This window comes from Taudactylus pleione, unplaced genomic scaffold (genome assembly GCF_031769625.1).
Source record: "Taudactylus pleione unplaced genomic scaffold, aTauple2 ptg000092l, whole genome shotgun sequence".
Taxonomy (NCBI): domain Eukaryota; kingdom Metazoa; phylum Chordata; class Amphibia; order Anura; family Myobatrachidae; genus Taudactylus; species Taudactylus pleione.
The window spans coordinates 7,345,937-7,362,218 of NW_028284494.1; the positions used below are offsets into that span (position 1 = coordinate 7,345,937).

The 16,282-nt window shown below is 42.3% G+C and overlaps 1 protein-coding gene across 2 annotated transcripts; it reads left to right on the forward strand.

Moving 5' to 3' along the window:
- Window positions 1-6,550: 6,550 nt before the first annotated feature.
- Window positions 6,551-15,677, forward strand: MCIDAS (multiciliate differentiation and DNA synthesis associated cell cycle protein). 2 transcript variants are annotated; one of them, XM_088469475.1, is made up of 7 exons: window positions 6,551-6,703; window positions 6,794-6,872; window positions 6,968-7,053; window positions 10,770-10,842; window positions 11,098-11,306; window positions 12,823-12,933; window positions 13,698-15,677. In XM_088469475.1, the coding sequence occupies exons 1-7, from the start codon at window positions 6,599-6,601 to the stop codon at window positions 14,163-14,165; spliced, it is 1,131 nt and encodes a 376-aa protein (XP_088325601.1). In that variant the 5' UTR covers window positions 6,551-6,598; the 3' UTR covers window positions 14,166-15,677. The 2 variants fall into 2 exon arrangements, with proteins under 2 accessions (XP_088325601.1, XP_088325602.1); XM_088469476.1 differs by lacking the exons at window positions 6,551-6,703; window positions 6,794-6,872; window positions 6,968-7,053 and adding an exon at window positions 10,315-10,682.
- The last annotated feature ends 605 nt before the right edge of the window (window positions 15,678-16,282 follow it).

Here is a 16,282-nt window from a genome sequence, read left to right on the forward strand (position 1 = left end):
TCAGAACTGCTCGCAAAATAGCGGTTGAAAAAACCAACCACAAGAATAGCGAGCAGTTCATACGCTGTACCATGTACTCGATTAATCTAATAAATAGCGGACATGACGTATGGTGCGAGCGGCCAGGGGGCGTTTTTATCAAATAAACGAGCGTATGTTTTGCTCGCTCGTTCAGACTTAGAGGTGTGAACAGACTGCAATTTGCGAACGGATCATTTGAATAGCCACCCCTTGTTTTTGAACGAACGACCGCAAATAGCGAACGGCTCTGAATCAGGCCCTTTGTATGTATATGATACAAACAATAGTTTAACTACTTGTTTGAATCATAGCTAAACTTTTGGAGATATCACATTTTATTTTATTATTATATTGATTGTGGGTGTGTATAGAATAATATATTTCCCAACCACAAACATAACTGCACCATCATTAGTCCTAACAGCATGTACTTAGTTACAATGCAGAAAACGTATCTTTGGCAAACAAAACCAGTTATATTACATAAAATACACACAACACTACAATACACCAGACTACTGGGAGGGAGTGGAGGGGGCGGCCGGGGAAGTTCAAACAGCAATAATAACTGAAACTCTCTTATAATGTGTGGTGTTCAGCAATGGTTTTCATTTTGCCACCAAAGCACAGCACAGATTTGAGGTGCCCGGTGTTACGGTTCTCGCACGATTGTGTAAGACCTCTAGAGCCAATGGGAGGATCTTCCACCAATAACAGACACCCGTTGTTCCCTTAGTGACTTATACTCACACCGGTACTAGGTGGCCGCCTGGATTTAAACCTCCAGCGGTAGAGGCTTATACAACCGACGAGACACTGCAAGACTGCTAACAAGAGGAGTGGCAGTCCTACTACTACTGGTACTAGCTGGAGTGAGGCTGCAGGTGAATGGTACTAGAACAGGTGTGGTGGACAGGGTACTCTTGCAGCAACAGAGGATAGGTCTCAAGAATGTCTAGGGACTATGGGTAGCCAGGCTGCACAGCGGGAGTGACCTGGACTGTGATATTGCAGGATTTCAGACAGGACTAGACAGGCAAGATAATGGACAAGGACTGGACTGGCAAATAACAAAAAGGACTAGACAGGCCAGATAACGGACAAGGACTGGACTGGCAATTAACAAACATGCACTAGACAGGTAAGATAACAGACAAGGACTAGACATACAAATAACAAACAAGGACTAGACAGACCATGCACAATACTGTGGCAGAGCTACTGGCTGAAGCAGCAGACTAGGTTTAAGGTGCGGCCTTGAGGGCCGAGGTGCGACAGGAACAACACGGAGTGGCCTTGAGGGCCGAGGTGTGACAGGAACAACACGAAGTGGCCTTGAGGGCTGAGGTGCGGCCTTGACAGCTGAGTTGCAGCTAGAGAGCCGAGATGTAGACAGGCTGTGATGCGGCTTTGAAGGCTGAGGTGCGGCTATGACTGCCGAGTTGCGGCTAGAGAGCCAAGACGTAGACAGGCTGTGATGTGGCCTAGCAGGACAAGGTGCAGGAACTAGACGACAGACAGGTGCACTCAGGCACAGCAGGAACACAGGCTGGAGGCAGCGAAGAACACAGCAGGCTAGAATCAGCTGGAAACAGACTGACACGGCTTGGCAGGGCTGTGGTATAGAAATGCTGCGGACAGCGAAGAGGTAGGCCGCGGCTGCAGGAGTCACTGCTCTGGGAAATCCAAACAGCAAGGAAGTGAGCAGATGGAACCACAGCAGATGACTCACAGGAAACTTCTAATCTGGCAGACAGGTACAGGACATAGGAGGAATAATTTAGCATACAGGAACTGTAGAACAAGGTAAAATATTTATGTACTTTGTAAGGCGCTGGAGAACACTTGTGGTGCCATATAAATAAACAATAATAATAATAACAACAATAATAATAAAACCGGCAAAGGAATCAGGCTTCTGAGCACAAGAAAAACACATACTCTGGAAGTCAGACGATATCACCGGCAGGAAGTGTAGGGCTGGCTGTAATTTATCAGAAGCAGGGGCCAATCAGCGCAATCCTAGCCTCCCTAATGACAGGATAGTATGCAGCTGATCTCTGCACACAAACTAACAGGCAGGAATGCAGCAATGAGCTGCACACAGACACAGAGTTCCAGCTACCTGCAAGAGCTGGAAATGGAATCAAGGCATGATGCACTGTCCCAGTTGCTTAATACGGCTGGACCTGCCACCAAGATGATCCTTTGACACGGATCATAACTCCCGGGCTACTGTTGATCCATGGACAGTTTCTCACCTGGAAATCTGTGACTCTTACAGAGTTACTACCAGGGTCCCGTCACATAACTATTCTTCATTTTGAAAAGGGCAGAAAGGTAGACTGATCCTGTGGGTGTTAATGGTATAGGTATAATCTACAGCTACACAAAGAGCCCTTAAGTACAGAAATATAATATATGCAACTGATTGCCTAAGTTTTCTTAAATATATTTTAGTAAAAATAGTGAAAACTTATGTTACCAATTATTTTCTAATTGTAATTCAGAATATGATTTAGAATTTTATTTTTTATTTTAACATACTGAGTATATTTTACTGAACAGTGGCAATAATTCCTTATTAAAAATATTTTTCTATGTAAAAAATACAATGTGAAAATTACCAAAGGGGTGATTACTTTTTATAGACTCTACGGGCCAGATGCATATATAGGGGTAGATCTACTAAGCCTTGGAGAGAGATAAAGTACCAACCAATCAGCTCCTAACTGTCATTTTTCAAACACAGCTTGTAACATGACAGGAACTAATTGAATGGTACTTTATCTCTCTCCAAGGCTTAATACATCTTCCTCATGGTCACAAATTGTGCTTAACCTCTCAACTGACAATCCCTTCCCCCTCTCTCCAACCGGGGCTGCTGCCCCTCTATGTAATTTTTGTTTTCCCTATGGCACTGACACGCTGAGCATGGGGCACTGATATAGAGGGGCAGCAGCCGGCTGTTTCCTACCTGTGGAGTTGTCATCTGCATGCATGTCAGTTATATGCTGGGAGTATGGAGTTATACTATGATATCTCAGCACAGCGCACACTGACAGTCATTCCACACAAGATCACCAGATCGAGGAATTCTACGGTGAGTTTGAGGTTGGGACCATTATGGTTGATGATGATGTTGATGATTACACTTGGCATCACTACACTGGAAGGGACACATGAGCTCTGGAGCACCTGATAGCAATGACAGCATTCTCCGCAGCACCAGGGGAGAAGCCGCCCACTGCAATCCGTGAATAGACCCCTAGCCACAGACTGGACCAGATAATTTCCGGGCTTACCACACCAAAGAGGACCTGAATGCAGTGTACAAGGTATTAAGAGGTCACCCGATTGACAGCATTACCTCATCTGTTTTTGGCATATCCACCTTAACGGAAAGGACTTCCAGTGGGACGCCGCTGAATACACTATACTATTTGAACTCCATATTGTCTACGGAATACGTGGAGTCCATACAATTTTCCTAACTCTACCTCTGAGGCATTATTATGGGTTGGGTATGGGATGCTGGTGCACAGGATCCGGGTTCTCAGAATCCCGACGCGGGCATCCCGACTGGGTTACAATCCTGACACAATTACGTAAGTATACTAACCCTACCCATAAACCTCCCTCCCCGCAGCCTAAGCCTAACCCACCACACAGAATAAACCTAAGCGCAGCCTAACCTTAACCATCCCCCTAGTGCCTAACCCTAACCCCAATACTTACCATCGGGATGTCAGCGGTCGGGATGTCGCCACCGGGATACTGACTGGCATTGGGATTCTAGCTCCGGAATTCTGAGCGCCGGCATCACGACAGCCTTGATCATATCTACATACCATTATTACTTATCTACATATTAATTATTACCATTATTACATGGGACAATGTCTACCCTTATGCCCTCAGTGTCTCCTCCATTAAGGGCACCCTATTTTACCTTATTCATTTTAATGAGAAAAATATTTTTATTTTCATTTAATGCATTTAACATCTGTGTAGTCTATTAAGGGATCTAAAAACCCATTGACTTTTGGCTGCTAGTAGTAACATTCAGCATTTGATAGTGCTACATGATCATTCTATTAACAGACACATTGTATTATTTGTATCATTTGGGTTTTTAGCTGTGAAATAAGGTGCAACAGTTTCCTAAATGTCACCAGAGTAAAACGCTATATAAACCCTTGTTATTACATAGCCCAACTATATTGCAATTTTATTACATATATTCCTGTCACTATTTGTGTATGTCTTTCTCTGCTTCTAAAAATATATTTGTGGGATAAACATTATTTTAAATATTTATTATGTGCACTTTTCTTTAGTGTCACATGACTTAAAACGTTTAAACTATATTTACACTCAGCGATGTTTTACCTCTATACAATTGATATATAATTCATTAAACAGGAGGGGGCTGTATTATAGATTGTAGCTCCAGAGTATTTGATGGTATTTAGCATTTAGTGCAGTCAGACAAACTTTGATCAAACTGTCATCGCAACTGACGGCTCTCAGCCAATCACCGCTTCCCTATTCATTTCTATGACATGTCCCCGAGTGACCAATCAGTTCGAGTTTACAGGTGTCCATGGGATAACCCTTGTTTTTTTTGGTTTGTTTTTTTACCGAGACCATTGGATGCCTACATGGAACAAAGAGGAGGCCTTCCAAGGATTTGGTAAGTATGTCATTGGTTTATTTGGGATGTGTTTTTTTTGTAATAAAAGGTTACAACAGTTGGTGTTTGTATCTTGTGGTTATTTTAATATTTTCTTTACAAGCAGACTACAGGGGTCAGCGGGCCCTTAATGTCCAGGCATGCTGGCACTTGTTGTTCCACCAGGGCCGATATGCAGGGTCAGGCTGCCTGGGACTTGTAGTCCACCTGTAACGGGCAATATTATGATCTATTTTATTACTATTAACCCTGCACTCACCGCCACCATGGATGCCAAGAATAGCCTTGGGCTTTGAGCCTAGGGCCGGTTGCTCCTCGGCAGGGGGACCCCATTTTATCTTTAGGATCCACACTTTCCTAGGAAATCCAGCCCAAGACTGACCAGTTTGGGTGGGTCCCCACTCTGTGCCCCCCCCACCTCCGCTATCGCATTATCCCTCCAACTGGTTCAGCCCGGTGCTGGTTAGTGAAAAATAGGGGGAACCCTGCACCACCCCCTCCCACACACATTTTCCAGCACCAGCCCAGGCTGAGAGGTCTGGGGCTGGTACTGACCTGGGAGGGGGAGGGGGGGGAAGCTGAACATCTTTTTTTTTTTAAATGTAGCCCTCTTTTTAAACATTTTAACCTAAATAAGCTATAGTGATACATAGTGATCTGTGCAGTGCTTCTCCCAAACTCGCCTGCTTCAGGCAGGTCTGTTATTTGGGCGGGTTTGCCGTAGTTTTATGATCAGGTTTTGATCAGTTTTAAAACTGACCATTAGTAAATCTGCGAATCCTATTCTGGTCTATGTTAAATAATCAATTGTTGGTTCAAAGTTCAAAAGCAGGGGTGTCAAACTTGTTGCACTCCAGCTGCTGTGGGACTACACATTACAGCATGCCCTGCCACAGTTTAGCATGCCGTAATAGCAAAACTGTTGCCGTTATTGCTATTACGGCATGCTAAGACTGTGGCAGGGCATGCTGTAATATGTAGTCCCACAGCAGCTGGATAGCCACGAGTTTGACACCCCTGTCAGTTTTGACTTTAGTAAATAGTTGGTGCAGCACTCCTGGGTTTCAATAAATACACATTAACATCATAGTGGTATCATAGCCGGACAGTCTCAAATCTCGTGTGTGTGTGTGTGTGTGTATATATAAGTGCATCTATATGTTTGTGTGTGTATATATATATATATATATATATATATATATATAGAGAGAGAGAGAGATTGATTTATTTACTTCAAACTTGGATGGTAATGTGCCAAATGTAAATGTCTAGTTTATATTTATTTATCATGAGCACTACTGAATACAGCAGATAGTATCACCGACAGGTAGTCGTGGGCTTGCACAGATAGAACACTGTAATGCTGCTGGCTGGGGACAGTTTGATCCGTTGTATATTGCTCATTGCAGATAAATGTGCCATTATCACGCCAACCATCCAATCGCAATCATGGCAACCAGACGTTTACAGTTAGTGTGTAGCCGGCGGGAGAGAAGATCGCTGCTGGCTAATCCTTGTCACCTCTAATTAGATGTTAGCACTCCTTTACTCCTATTGTCCTGGCTCGTTATCTGCACTCCCCACTCTCACTGCTCGCCCTGATCTCCGCTGTGTGTCACTCTGTGCAGCCCGGGCACTGGCGCGCTCGCTGTAGTCTCCTGTGTGTCTGAATGCTGCTGCGTGTGTACAGCCAGGGCCGGCTGCTAGGGACGCTTCTCCTTAGCGACAAGCGCCGCTACTGCGCCTGTGATTGGGTCTGTCTGTCACAAACTGCCAGTTATAAGTTCATTCCATTATGAGCATGATATTGTGCATAATACAGAACCCCAACAAGTTATACAGAGATCATCCTGTCATCAGATTGTTATCACAGCTGCCAGTATGCAGAACAGGAGGAAAGCCTTTGACAGGCTGTGCCCAAATAGGATAGCTGATTTACCCGGCAGACTGCAAACTAATAAGAAGCAAGACAAGGCTGAGAAAAAGGTAGGATGCATATGTTTCATAGCATGCCATAGTAGGTGAAATATATATGAGGCTGTTTTATGCACTAACTATGCAATTGTTTATGCACAGGCAGCAAAAGGAATATTTGCAGAGCCCCCTGGCCCAGTGACTATATATGTGGACCCATCTCCAAGCACAGTCGATGCAGGTAAATGTTTTAAACTGCATATTGTGGTACTGGAGTTGGGATGTCAGGCAAAGCTGCTGATGTGTGACTATATTATTTCCCTATTTGCCCTGCAGCTCTGGTCACCATTGATTGGCAAGATCTGGCTGATTGCAACTCTGTCATACAGCAGGACGCCGCTAGGGGCACTCTCACGCAGCAGGTAAGTGAGCAGAAGGATGCGCTTCGAAGTCTGCCCCATGCATTCGGGCTCTGTGTTACTATTGCTGATACACTGAGAATAAGCAAACGTTCATTTAAGGGACAATAAACACCTGACGTGTCCCTACACACACTCATCAAGAACCAGTCTTTAATGAGAGTGACCTAATGATCCACCTGACCTGGCTTTTCTATTTTCTTGCATAGTATATTTTTTTTACATTATGGAACACTGACTTGAGCACTTGGGAAATGCAGTAAAAGGACAATACTCGTATTTGTAGGTATTGCCTGCCGAATAAGTAGTCTGCAGATATTCCTGGGGATTATGGTTACTTTGTACAGACCAGTAGTATGTCTATAGGTTTGTCCATGCTGCATAGAATATATGTAGTTGGGCAGTTATGAGTTTCTAAACTTTCATTTACCCCAACATAACCACAAATCTCAATAAATGTTACCCATTCATTCCAAGCTTTCAATTACCATGCGTCCTGCCTAGTAATAGTATATATTTACAATGCATCCTATATACTGTATGTATAATTGCCATTAGTCCCACATCTCTACAGTATGTTACCCATAAACTTCATAGGTAAATCGTGCTTACCCTTACCATGCAATATGTCTGACTATAATACATTGTTACCATGAATCCCACATATAAATATAAAATATTGGCAGTACACAGCATTAATACATCATTATCTAAATTCATTTTTGTGCTGAAAAAGAATCATACATTTTTTGTAAAAATGGGTAAAAATGTTTTACAAAAGTAGGTATAAAGAGCCTAGACTATAAATGTCCTTTGCTTTATGTAGCCATATAATAAATATTTTGATTTGAACGATATATATATATATTCAGCATATTAATGCAGCAAAATGATGGCTCCAGATATATTCTGCAGAATGAAGCTGCCTGGGTACCCTGGTCTGCCTGCACTAGGAGAACATGTATATAGTGTATCTAGCAGGTGCCTGCACCATGAGAACATGTGTATAGTGTATCTAGCAGGTGCCTGCACCATGAGAACATGTGTATAGTGTATCTAGCAGGTGCCTGCACTAAGAGAACATGTGTATAGTGTATCTAGCAGGTGCCTGCACTATGAGAACTTGTGTATAAGTGTATGTAGCAGGTGCCTGCACTAGGAGAACATGTATATAGTGTATCTAGCAGGTGCCTGCACCATGAGAACATGTGTATAGTGTATCTAGCAGGTGCCTGCACCATGAGAACATGTGTATAGTGTATCTAGCAGGTGCCTGCACCATGAGAACATGTGTATAGTGTATCTAGCAGGTGCCTGCACCATGAGAACATGTGTATAAGTGTATCTAGCAGGTGCCTGCACCATGAGAACATGTGTATAAGTGTATGTAGCAGGTGCCTGCACTAGGAGATCATGTGTATAAGTGCATCTAGCAGGTGCCTGCACTAGGAGAACATGTGTATAGTGTATCTAGCAGATGCCTGCACTATGAGAACATGTGTATAAGTCTATGTAGCAGGTGCCTGCACTAGGAGAACATGTGTATAGTGGATCTAGCAGGTGCCTGCACCATGAGAACATGTGTATAAGTGTATCTAGCAGGTGCCTGCACTAGAAGAACATGTGTATAGTGCATCTAGCAGGTGCCTGCACCATGAGAACATGTGTATAGTGTATCTAGCAGATGCCTGCACTAGAAGAACATGTGTATAAGTCTATGTAGCAGGTGCCTGCACCATGAGAATATGTGTATAAGTCTATGTAGCAGGTGCCTGCACTAGGAGAACATGTGTATAAGTCTATGTAGTAGGTGACTGCACTAGGAGAACATGTGTATAGTGTATCTAGCAGGTGCCTGCACCATGAGAACATGTGTATAGTGTATCTAGCAGATGCCTGCACTAGAAGAACATGTGTATAAGTCTATGTAGCAGGTGCCTGCACCATGAGAATATGTGTATAAGTCTATGTAGCAGGTGCCTGCACTAGGAGAACATGTGTATAAGTCTATGTAGTAGGTGACTGCACTAGGAGAACATGTGTATAGTGTATCTAGCAGGTGCCTGCACCATGAGAACATGTGTATAAGTGTATCTAGCAGGTGCCTGCACTATGAGAATATGTGTATAAGTCTATGTAACAGGTGCCTGCACTAGGAGAACATGTGTATAAGTCTATGTAGTAGGTGACTGCACTAGGAGAACATGTGTATAATGTATCTAGCAGGTGCATGCAGGACTAGCTGTGTGATTGTGTTTTGGAAACGATCTGATGTTGCTACAGAAACTGTGTAATATTCGTTATTCCCTGGTGGAGCCCAGTGTGACCAGTGCAACCCCTATAAAAGCCCCTGCAATCTGTTGGCCTCCCCCAGCCTCTAACTCCTGCCAGCTAGTATATGGGATATCAAACATCATTTATTAACCCTTTGCCAGGCTAGATAACAATTTACCTAAGAGTTATAAAAAATAGAGAATCATAGGTAGAAGATAATAGCAACTTTTCTTACAACTGCAAATAATATACATTTAACATTGTATGTTACATTTGTCCTGTTTTGGGATAAAACAATGTGAGTGCCTGTGATTTGTTGCAATCAGCCCTGAGCCACCCTGGCTCATTATTTGCTGTTCTCTCCCAATTTCTGTGGCCTCTAGTTACACCCATCTGCAAGTAACACATATCCTTTTCTATATATAAACCTTGGCATCACAATGCTATTGCTTCATGTTTGGCACTGCCAGTGTGTTTGGAAGAGGATTATGGGCAAATTTCAGTTATGTGTTAGTGTCCCTGCCAACAGCACAAGATACTGGGTTTTCTGTGTCAGGCGTTTCACTATGACCACACCAAACAGTAATATAGAGATTGCAGGTACTAAATGCCCCCCCCTACACACACCCCGTTACAGGGAAGATAAGTCTATATTGTATATACTATTATTCTTATATTGTGAAAAATGTACTTTTATTAAGAGACTGGCAGTGTAAATCAAATTTGAGACCCAAACTGTGGAACTATAAGTCTCAGCATGCCCTGCCAACTTGGAAAAAACAACAACATGAATGTTGGGGCGCATTTGCAATTTTGAGGCTGGCCAATGAGTCTTGTGATTGTTTATTAGACAATAGCTGCAGTGGATAGACCTGTAATCACTATGTGAAGTGCATTGTGCTGTAGGTGATAAGTGCAATTACTGGGAGGCTCCAACACAACACATTGTGTGTATGCCTGGCTCCCCCAGGCAGTCTGTGTGCCCTGTGCCCCAGGGTGATCTCTGCACATTGGAGCAGGCAGCCTGGGTTAATCTGTCACTGAAGGGCTTTGAGGAATGTTCCCCTGTGAGGGGCAGAGATTGGCCAAATTTCGACCAATCAGGAGGCAACATAAGATGTATAGGAACAGCACAGAGTGACAGGTTTGGAAAAGGTTCTCCAGGCTCTGAGGACACCTGATACACCTGCTGTACACCTGCTATACACCTGCTGCACGCCTGCCAGCGGTACTTCTCTCGCCCACCAGCTGATCACTATATCTCCAGCCTCTGGAATACAGACACATTCTTAGATATGGCAGTGCAGACCTGTCCATTTAATTTCCCAGCATATGGATATGATGGATATGAGCCCCAGGTATGTGACTCTATGTTCCACAAGGGACCTCTCTTGTGCCCATGCAGTGGGGTCTTTGCTCATTACACCTATGTCTGTGTGTTTCAGGGACATTGCCTGCAAGGTGGTCCCGACTTTGATCTGCAGGAATTCAGAGATGCTGTGGACAGCTTTATTGCTGGTGAGTTTTACCTATTATGTCATGCAAGCTGTGGTGGGACTACAAGTTACAGGATGCACTTTCACATCCTCGTTGTCAGGGCATGCAGAGCCTTGTAGTTATTCAGCTGGATATGCAATATATCATTGGAAACGTATATTATAAAGAAGTATTTACATATAACGCTATAGGTTATTTAGTTTAATTATTGCTTTATATTCAGTTAATCTATAGAGGAATTATATGCTGAGTCTGGATATCCCCATCTCTCCCCAGACCAGTCCACTCACATGCAGAGCGGATTGGGCGCCTCAGACTTCCATCTCCCCCCCTGCGATGTGTCCGTGTTTGAACAATGCATGCCCCCAGCAATGCACCCCGGCCAGCTCCTCAGTGTACAGCCCATCCACACCGAGCAGTACTGGAGGGACGTGGCCGATCACAACCAGAAAGCCCTTGGGGATGCTCTGGTACAAAACAACCAGGTATGCAATAATGTACACACGTTTATGCCAGCACTGTACAGTATAACTGCAATCACGCACACATGCAAAATGTCAGCGCTGTATAGTATAACTCATCTGCAATCAGTGATGCACAATGTAATATGTCAGCGCTGTATAGTATAACTCATCTGCAATCAGTGATGCACAATGTAATATGTCAGCGCTGTATAGTATAACTCATCTGCAATCAGTGATGCACAATGTAATATGTCAGCGCTGCATAGTATAACTCATCTGCAATCAGTGATGCACAATGTAATATGTCAGCGCTGCATAGTATAACTCATCTGAAATCAGTGATGCACAATGTAATATGTCAGCGCTGTATAGTATAACTCATCTGAAATCAGTGATGCACAATGTAATATGTCAGCGCTGTATAGTATAACTCATCTGAAATCAGTGATGCACAATGTAATATGTCAGCGCTGTATAGTATAACTCATCTGAAATCAATCAATGTAATATGTCAGCGCTAGATAGTATAATTCCATTGCAATCAGTGATGCACTATGCAATATGTCAGCGCTATATGATATAACTGCAATCAGTGATGCACAATGTAATATGTCAGCGCTATATAGTATAATTCCATTGCAATCAATGATGCACTATGCAATATGTCAGCGCTATCTAATATACTTGCAATCAGTGATGCACAATGTAATATGTCAGCACTGCATAGTATATCTTATCTGCAATCAGTGATGCACAATATAATATGTCAGCGCTGCATAGTATAATTCCATTGCAATCAATGATGCTCTATGCAATATGTCAGCGCTATATGATATAACTGCAATCAGTGATGCACAATGCAAAATGTCAGCGCTATATAGTATAAATCCATTGCAATCAATGATGCACTATGCAATATGTCAGCGCTATGTAATATACTTGCAATCAGTGATGCACAATGTAATATGTCAGCGCTATATTGTATAATTCAATTGCAATCATGCACTATGCAATATGTCAACGCTATGTAATATACTTGCAATCAGTGATGCACAATGCAATATGTCAGCGCTATATTGTATAATTCCATTGCAATCAATGATGCACTATGCAATATGTCAGCGCTATGTAATATACTTGCAATCAGTGATGCACAATGTAATATGTCAGTGCTGAATAGTAGAACTCAACTGCAATCAGTGATGCACAATGTAATATGTCAGCGCTATGTAATATAACTGCAATCAGTGATGCATAATGTAATATGTCGGCGCTATGTAATATAACTGCAATCAGTGATCCACAACGTAATATGTCAGCGCTACTTAGAACATCAGTAACTGCAATCAGTGATGCACATGCAATATGTCAGCGCTATATAATATATCTGCAATCAGTGATGCATAATGTAATATGTCGGCGTTATATAGTATATCAGTACCGGGCGGCAATCAGTAATGTACAATGAGGAGAGTGCTGCAGCCTCCTCATTGTCTGAATAATGATTCCACACCACAAATTTATTTTCCCATTGCAGCTGCATGTGACCCTGAGTGAGAAGCAGGAGGAGATCCAGTCCCTCAAGGAGAAGAACGACCAGCTTAAAGAGCTTGCTGGCCAGGCTCAGCACTTGGCGTCTGTATTGGATGTATGTATTAAACAGCGCAGGCAAAATCTACAAACTGTCATTTCCTACTTTGTCCACTGGGGGCACCAGAACTCTAACGAAATTACATTCATCTATAAATTATTATTATTATTATTATTATTATTATTATTATTATTATTATTATATAGTGCCACCAATTTCCTCAGCACTGTACAGAGAATTTTGGTCATTCATATCAGTTCCTGCCCCATTGGAACTTATGGTCTACATTCCCTACCATACAATTGTGCACAAACATACTCGCCAGGGCTAGTTTTGTCAGAGTCCAATTAACCTACCATTATGCTTTTGGATAAACTAGTGTTTCTTGAGATTTCAGGAACATAAAATATATATTTTTTCAAGTGTAGATCTTTTTTCATATTTTCTCTGAACAAAGCTGTGGAAACTATGTGGCACCTTAAATGTAAAAGATAATAATAATAGTCCTAAATTCAGGTGTGTTCCTTTTAATGAGGCAACATCAGCAAGCAGCAAAATAAATGTAGTAAAGGGACAATTTTCTTTAATTATTGTTATTTACTTTGTTGGTAAATATAACTTCCTAAAAATTATTATTATTGTTTTTAAATGTAAGGTGCACAGAATTCTTCTATAAATGTTCTTTGTAGTTTGTGTAAGGAAGGGGGAATCAGGCAGCAGGAGGGCTAGGCACACCTCTAATCTTCCCTTTCTGTCTAACTGTGTCACTGATAAATATAGTGTTTCTTGAGCTCAAGTTAATTTTGCTGTCTGTTCTGCAGAAGCTAATGAGTCGTCCGTCCAGAGATAACGGCCGGCTTTCTCCTGATGGTTTAATCTCCAGGCCGTCAGTAAAAAGAAGTTTAGAGGAATTTTACCCACCGAGCCGTGATCAAGACTATAATCAGATGGATGAGATATTACAGGAGATTTCAAAGAAGTGCAATATTACCCACATGGATGGGATCTACAGTGAGGCCAAGCGTCCTAAACTGTATTCCGAGGAAGGCATGGACTGCCAAGAAGAGGGTGCCACCACTATCAAAATGTGTGGAGCGTTTCACGGCCTGCAGACCTCCACAGTGCAAACTTCTCTAAACTTGGTTGACACTGACTTAGAAGAAGATATCTCATTCAAGACCTCTATCAAGGACCACTGCACCATTCGGACACTCGCCTTCCCCCAGGGAAATGCTTTTACTATTAGAACCAGTGGAGGGGGCTACAAGTTTAGATGGGTCCCCAACTGAGTACTTATGCAATCAGCTAACTACACTTCCAAAACCAAATCATGTTGCTAGGCGTCAGAGCTACCACCAGAGGGCGAGCAATGCTAGCAATGGACTTATGTTACCTGGACATGCAGATAGTCAGGTGTAAAGACCTTATCAAGGTTTCCGCTTCTGACAAGTCAGGTGTGCTGTGCATACTCTTGGACATCTTTTACCCCTCTAGCCTTCGTAATGTCTGAATTAACATGAAGGAAATCTTTTTCTGCCACTAAAATGGTTTATTTCAATGAAATGGATTTTTCGCCTAAACATTTATTAATGAAGTGTGCCTTACCAACAGTTCACCTATAACATTGCACTGCGTCAGCTTTATTATATTTTTAGTAAACAAGGCACCTGCCAAGATGGAATAAATATAACATTGGCCCATCTGCACCAGTATTAAATTGAATGCGTTTGTGAATACTGTAAAATTATTTTAAAATGCTGTCTCGTTACCAAAACACAGTGGTGGCTGCAATTTTGTGCATTACAATGGAGCATAATAGTTCACTATGATCTAGCAACTCTTCAGAGGCATGAGGCAGCTTATCAATTTACTAGCAATTAGTGACAACACTGAGGTATGGGGGGACATATTCATGCATATTTGCTAAGCCCACAAAATGGCTGCCTCCATCCCTCCACAGGGCTGCTGGGAAATCTTTTGTCCTGTGATACTGCACAGCATTGTTAATACAGGTGTCGTAGATGGGTTTGTAGCCAAACCTTCTTGGGGGGGCTTGTACAACCCTAGAGGCCAAGACCTGGCCTCCAACCTGGCAGGTCTTGGCCTCCAGACAACCCTGGCCTTGCTAATTTGTACCCGCTCAACCTTTCAGAGCCACTAGTCTCCACTGTTTAATACCATGGCTAATAATTATCTGTATTTCATCATTTTGGGCTAACAACCGCCATTATCATCAAAGCAAAGCAGGATGAGAGGTAAAATCGAAACACTACATGTAAATCGCAGGTTGGATAGTTGTTGTACATACCTACATACATATTACAAGGATTCTAACTACGGTGTCTATGTACTAAATCTTGGAGAGAGATGAAGTGGATGAAGATAAAGTACCAACCAATCAGGTCCTAACTGTCATTTTTTTAAACACAGTCTGTAAAGTGACAGGAGCTGATTGGTTGGTACTTTATCTCCATTCACTTGATCTCTCTCCAAGGCTTAGTACATAGGGGTCTATTCAGCAAGAGTGACGATGTTGCCCAGAATATTATCGGGCAACATCATCACGATATTTTATCAATTATGATAAAATATGTACCCTATGCAGCAAAATTTTGTGCAGGGACAGCGGTTTCCACAGAAGGGATTGGTTTCGGGATTCCGAAAACAATCCCTTCTGTTTGTTCCCTGCACATGCTCAGTCATGCGCTCGGGAACAGTCTTCGTCCTAGCTTCCCGGTGACCGCAGAGGGGTAAGTACAGTACAGCTTTAGCCTCCCGAAATTGATTGATCTGTGTATACAGGCTTTATACTAGCCTGTATACATGTATATTTATGTGCTTTTATATTTAACATTTGTATATAAATGTTAAATATAATCGCACATAAATATACATGTATACAGGCTAGTATAAAGCCTGTATACACAGATCAATCAATTTCGGAAGGTTTAAAAGCCTCTAGATGACTTACCTGCCAACGATCACCGGGAAGCTGGAATGGAGACTGGACGGGCTTGCAAGATGCTGCAGGGACTTATGGGAAAATTTCCCTCTGTCCCTGCAGTTTTCGGGAAATATAAGTAATTTCTTCATGTAACGCCATTCTGAAAGGGTGTTATATAAAGGAAATATTTATCGAGTGATTTAACACTTTTTGCTTTGCTGAATAACAAAAGTGTTAAAGCACTGTAGAGATCAATGCCTGATCCCTACAGTGCGGTACTCAGCGATATGGGAATCAATGGAGAAGATAATTGCGTTATCTTCTCCATTATTCCATTGCTGAATAGGGGAGCTACATAAAAAATATGGAAATCATAGTTTTCGTATATTTTATGTAAAAAAATCAATGCTGAATAGACCCCACAGACCCCTACAGCTTTCATTGCACTGACCAGAATTCCAA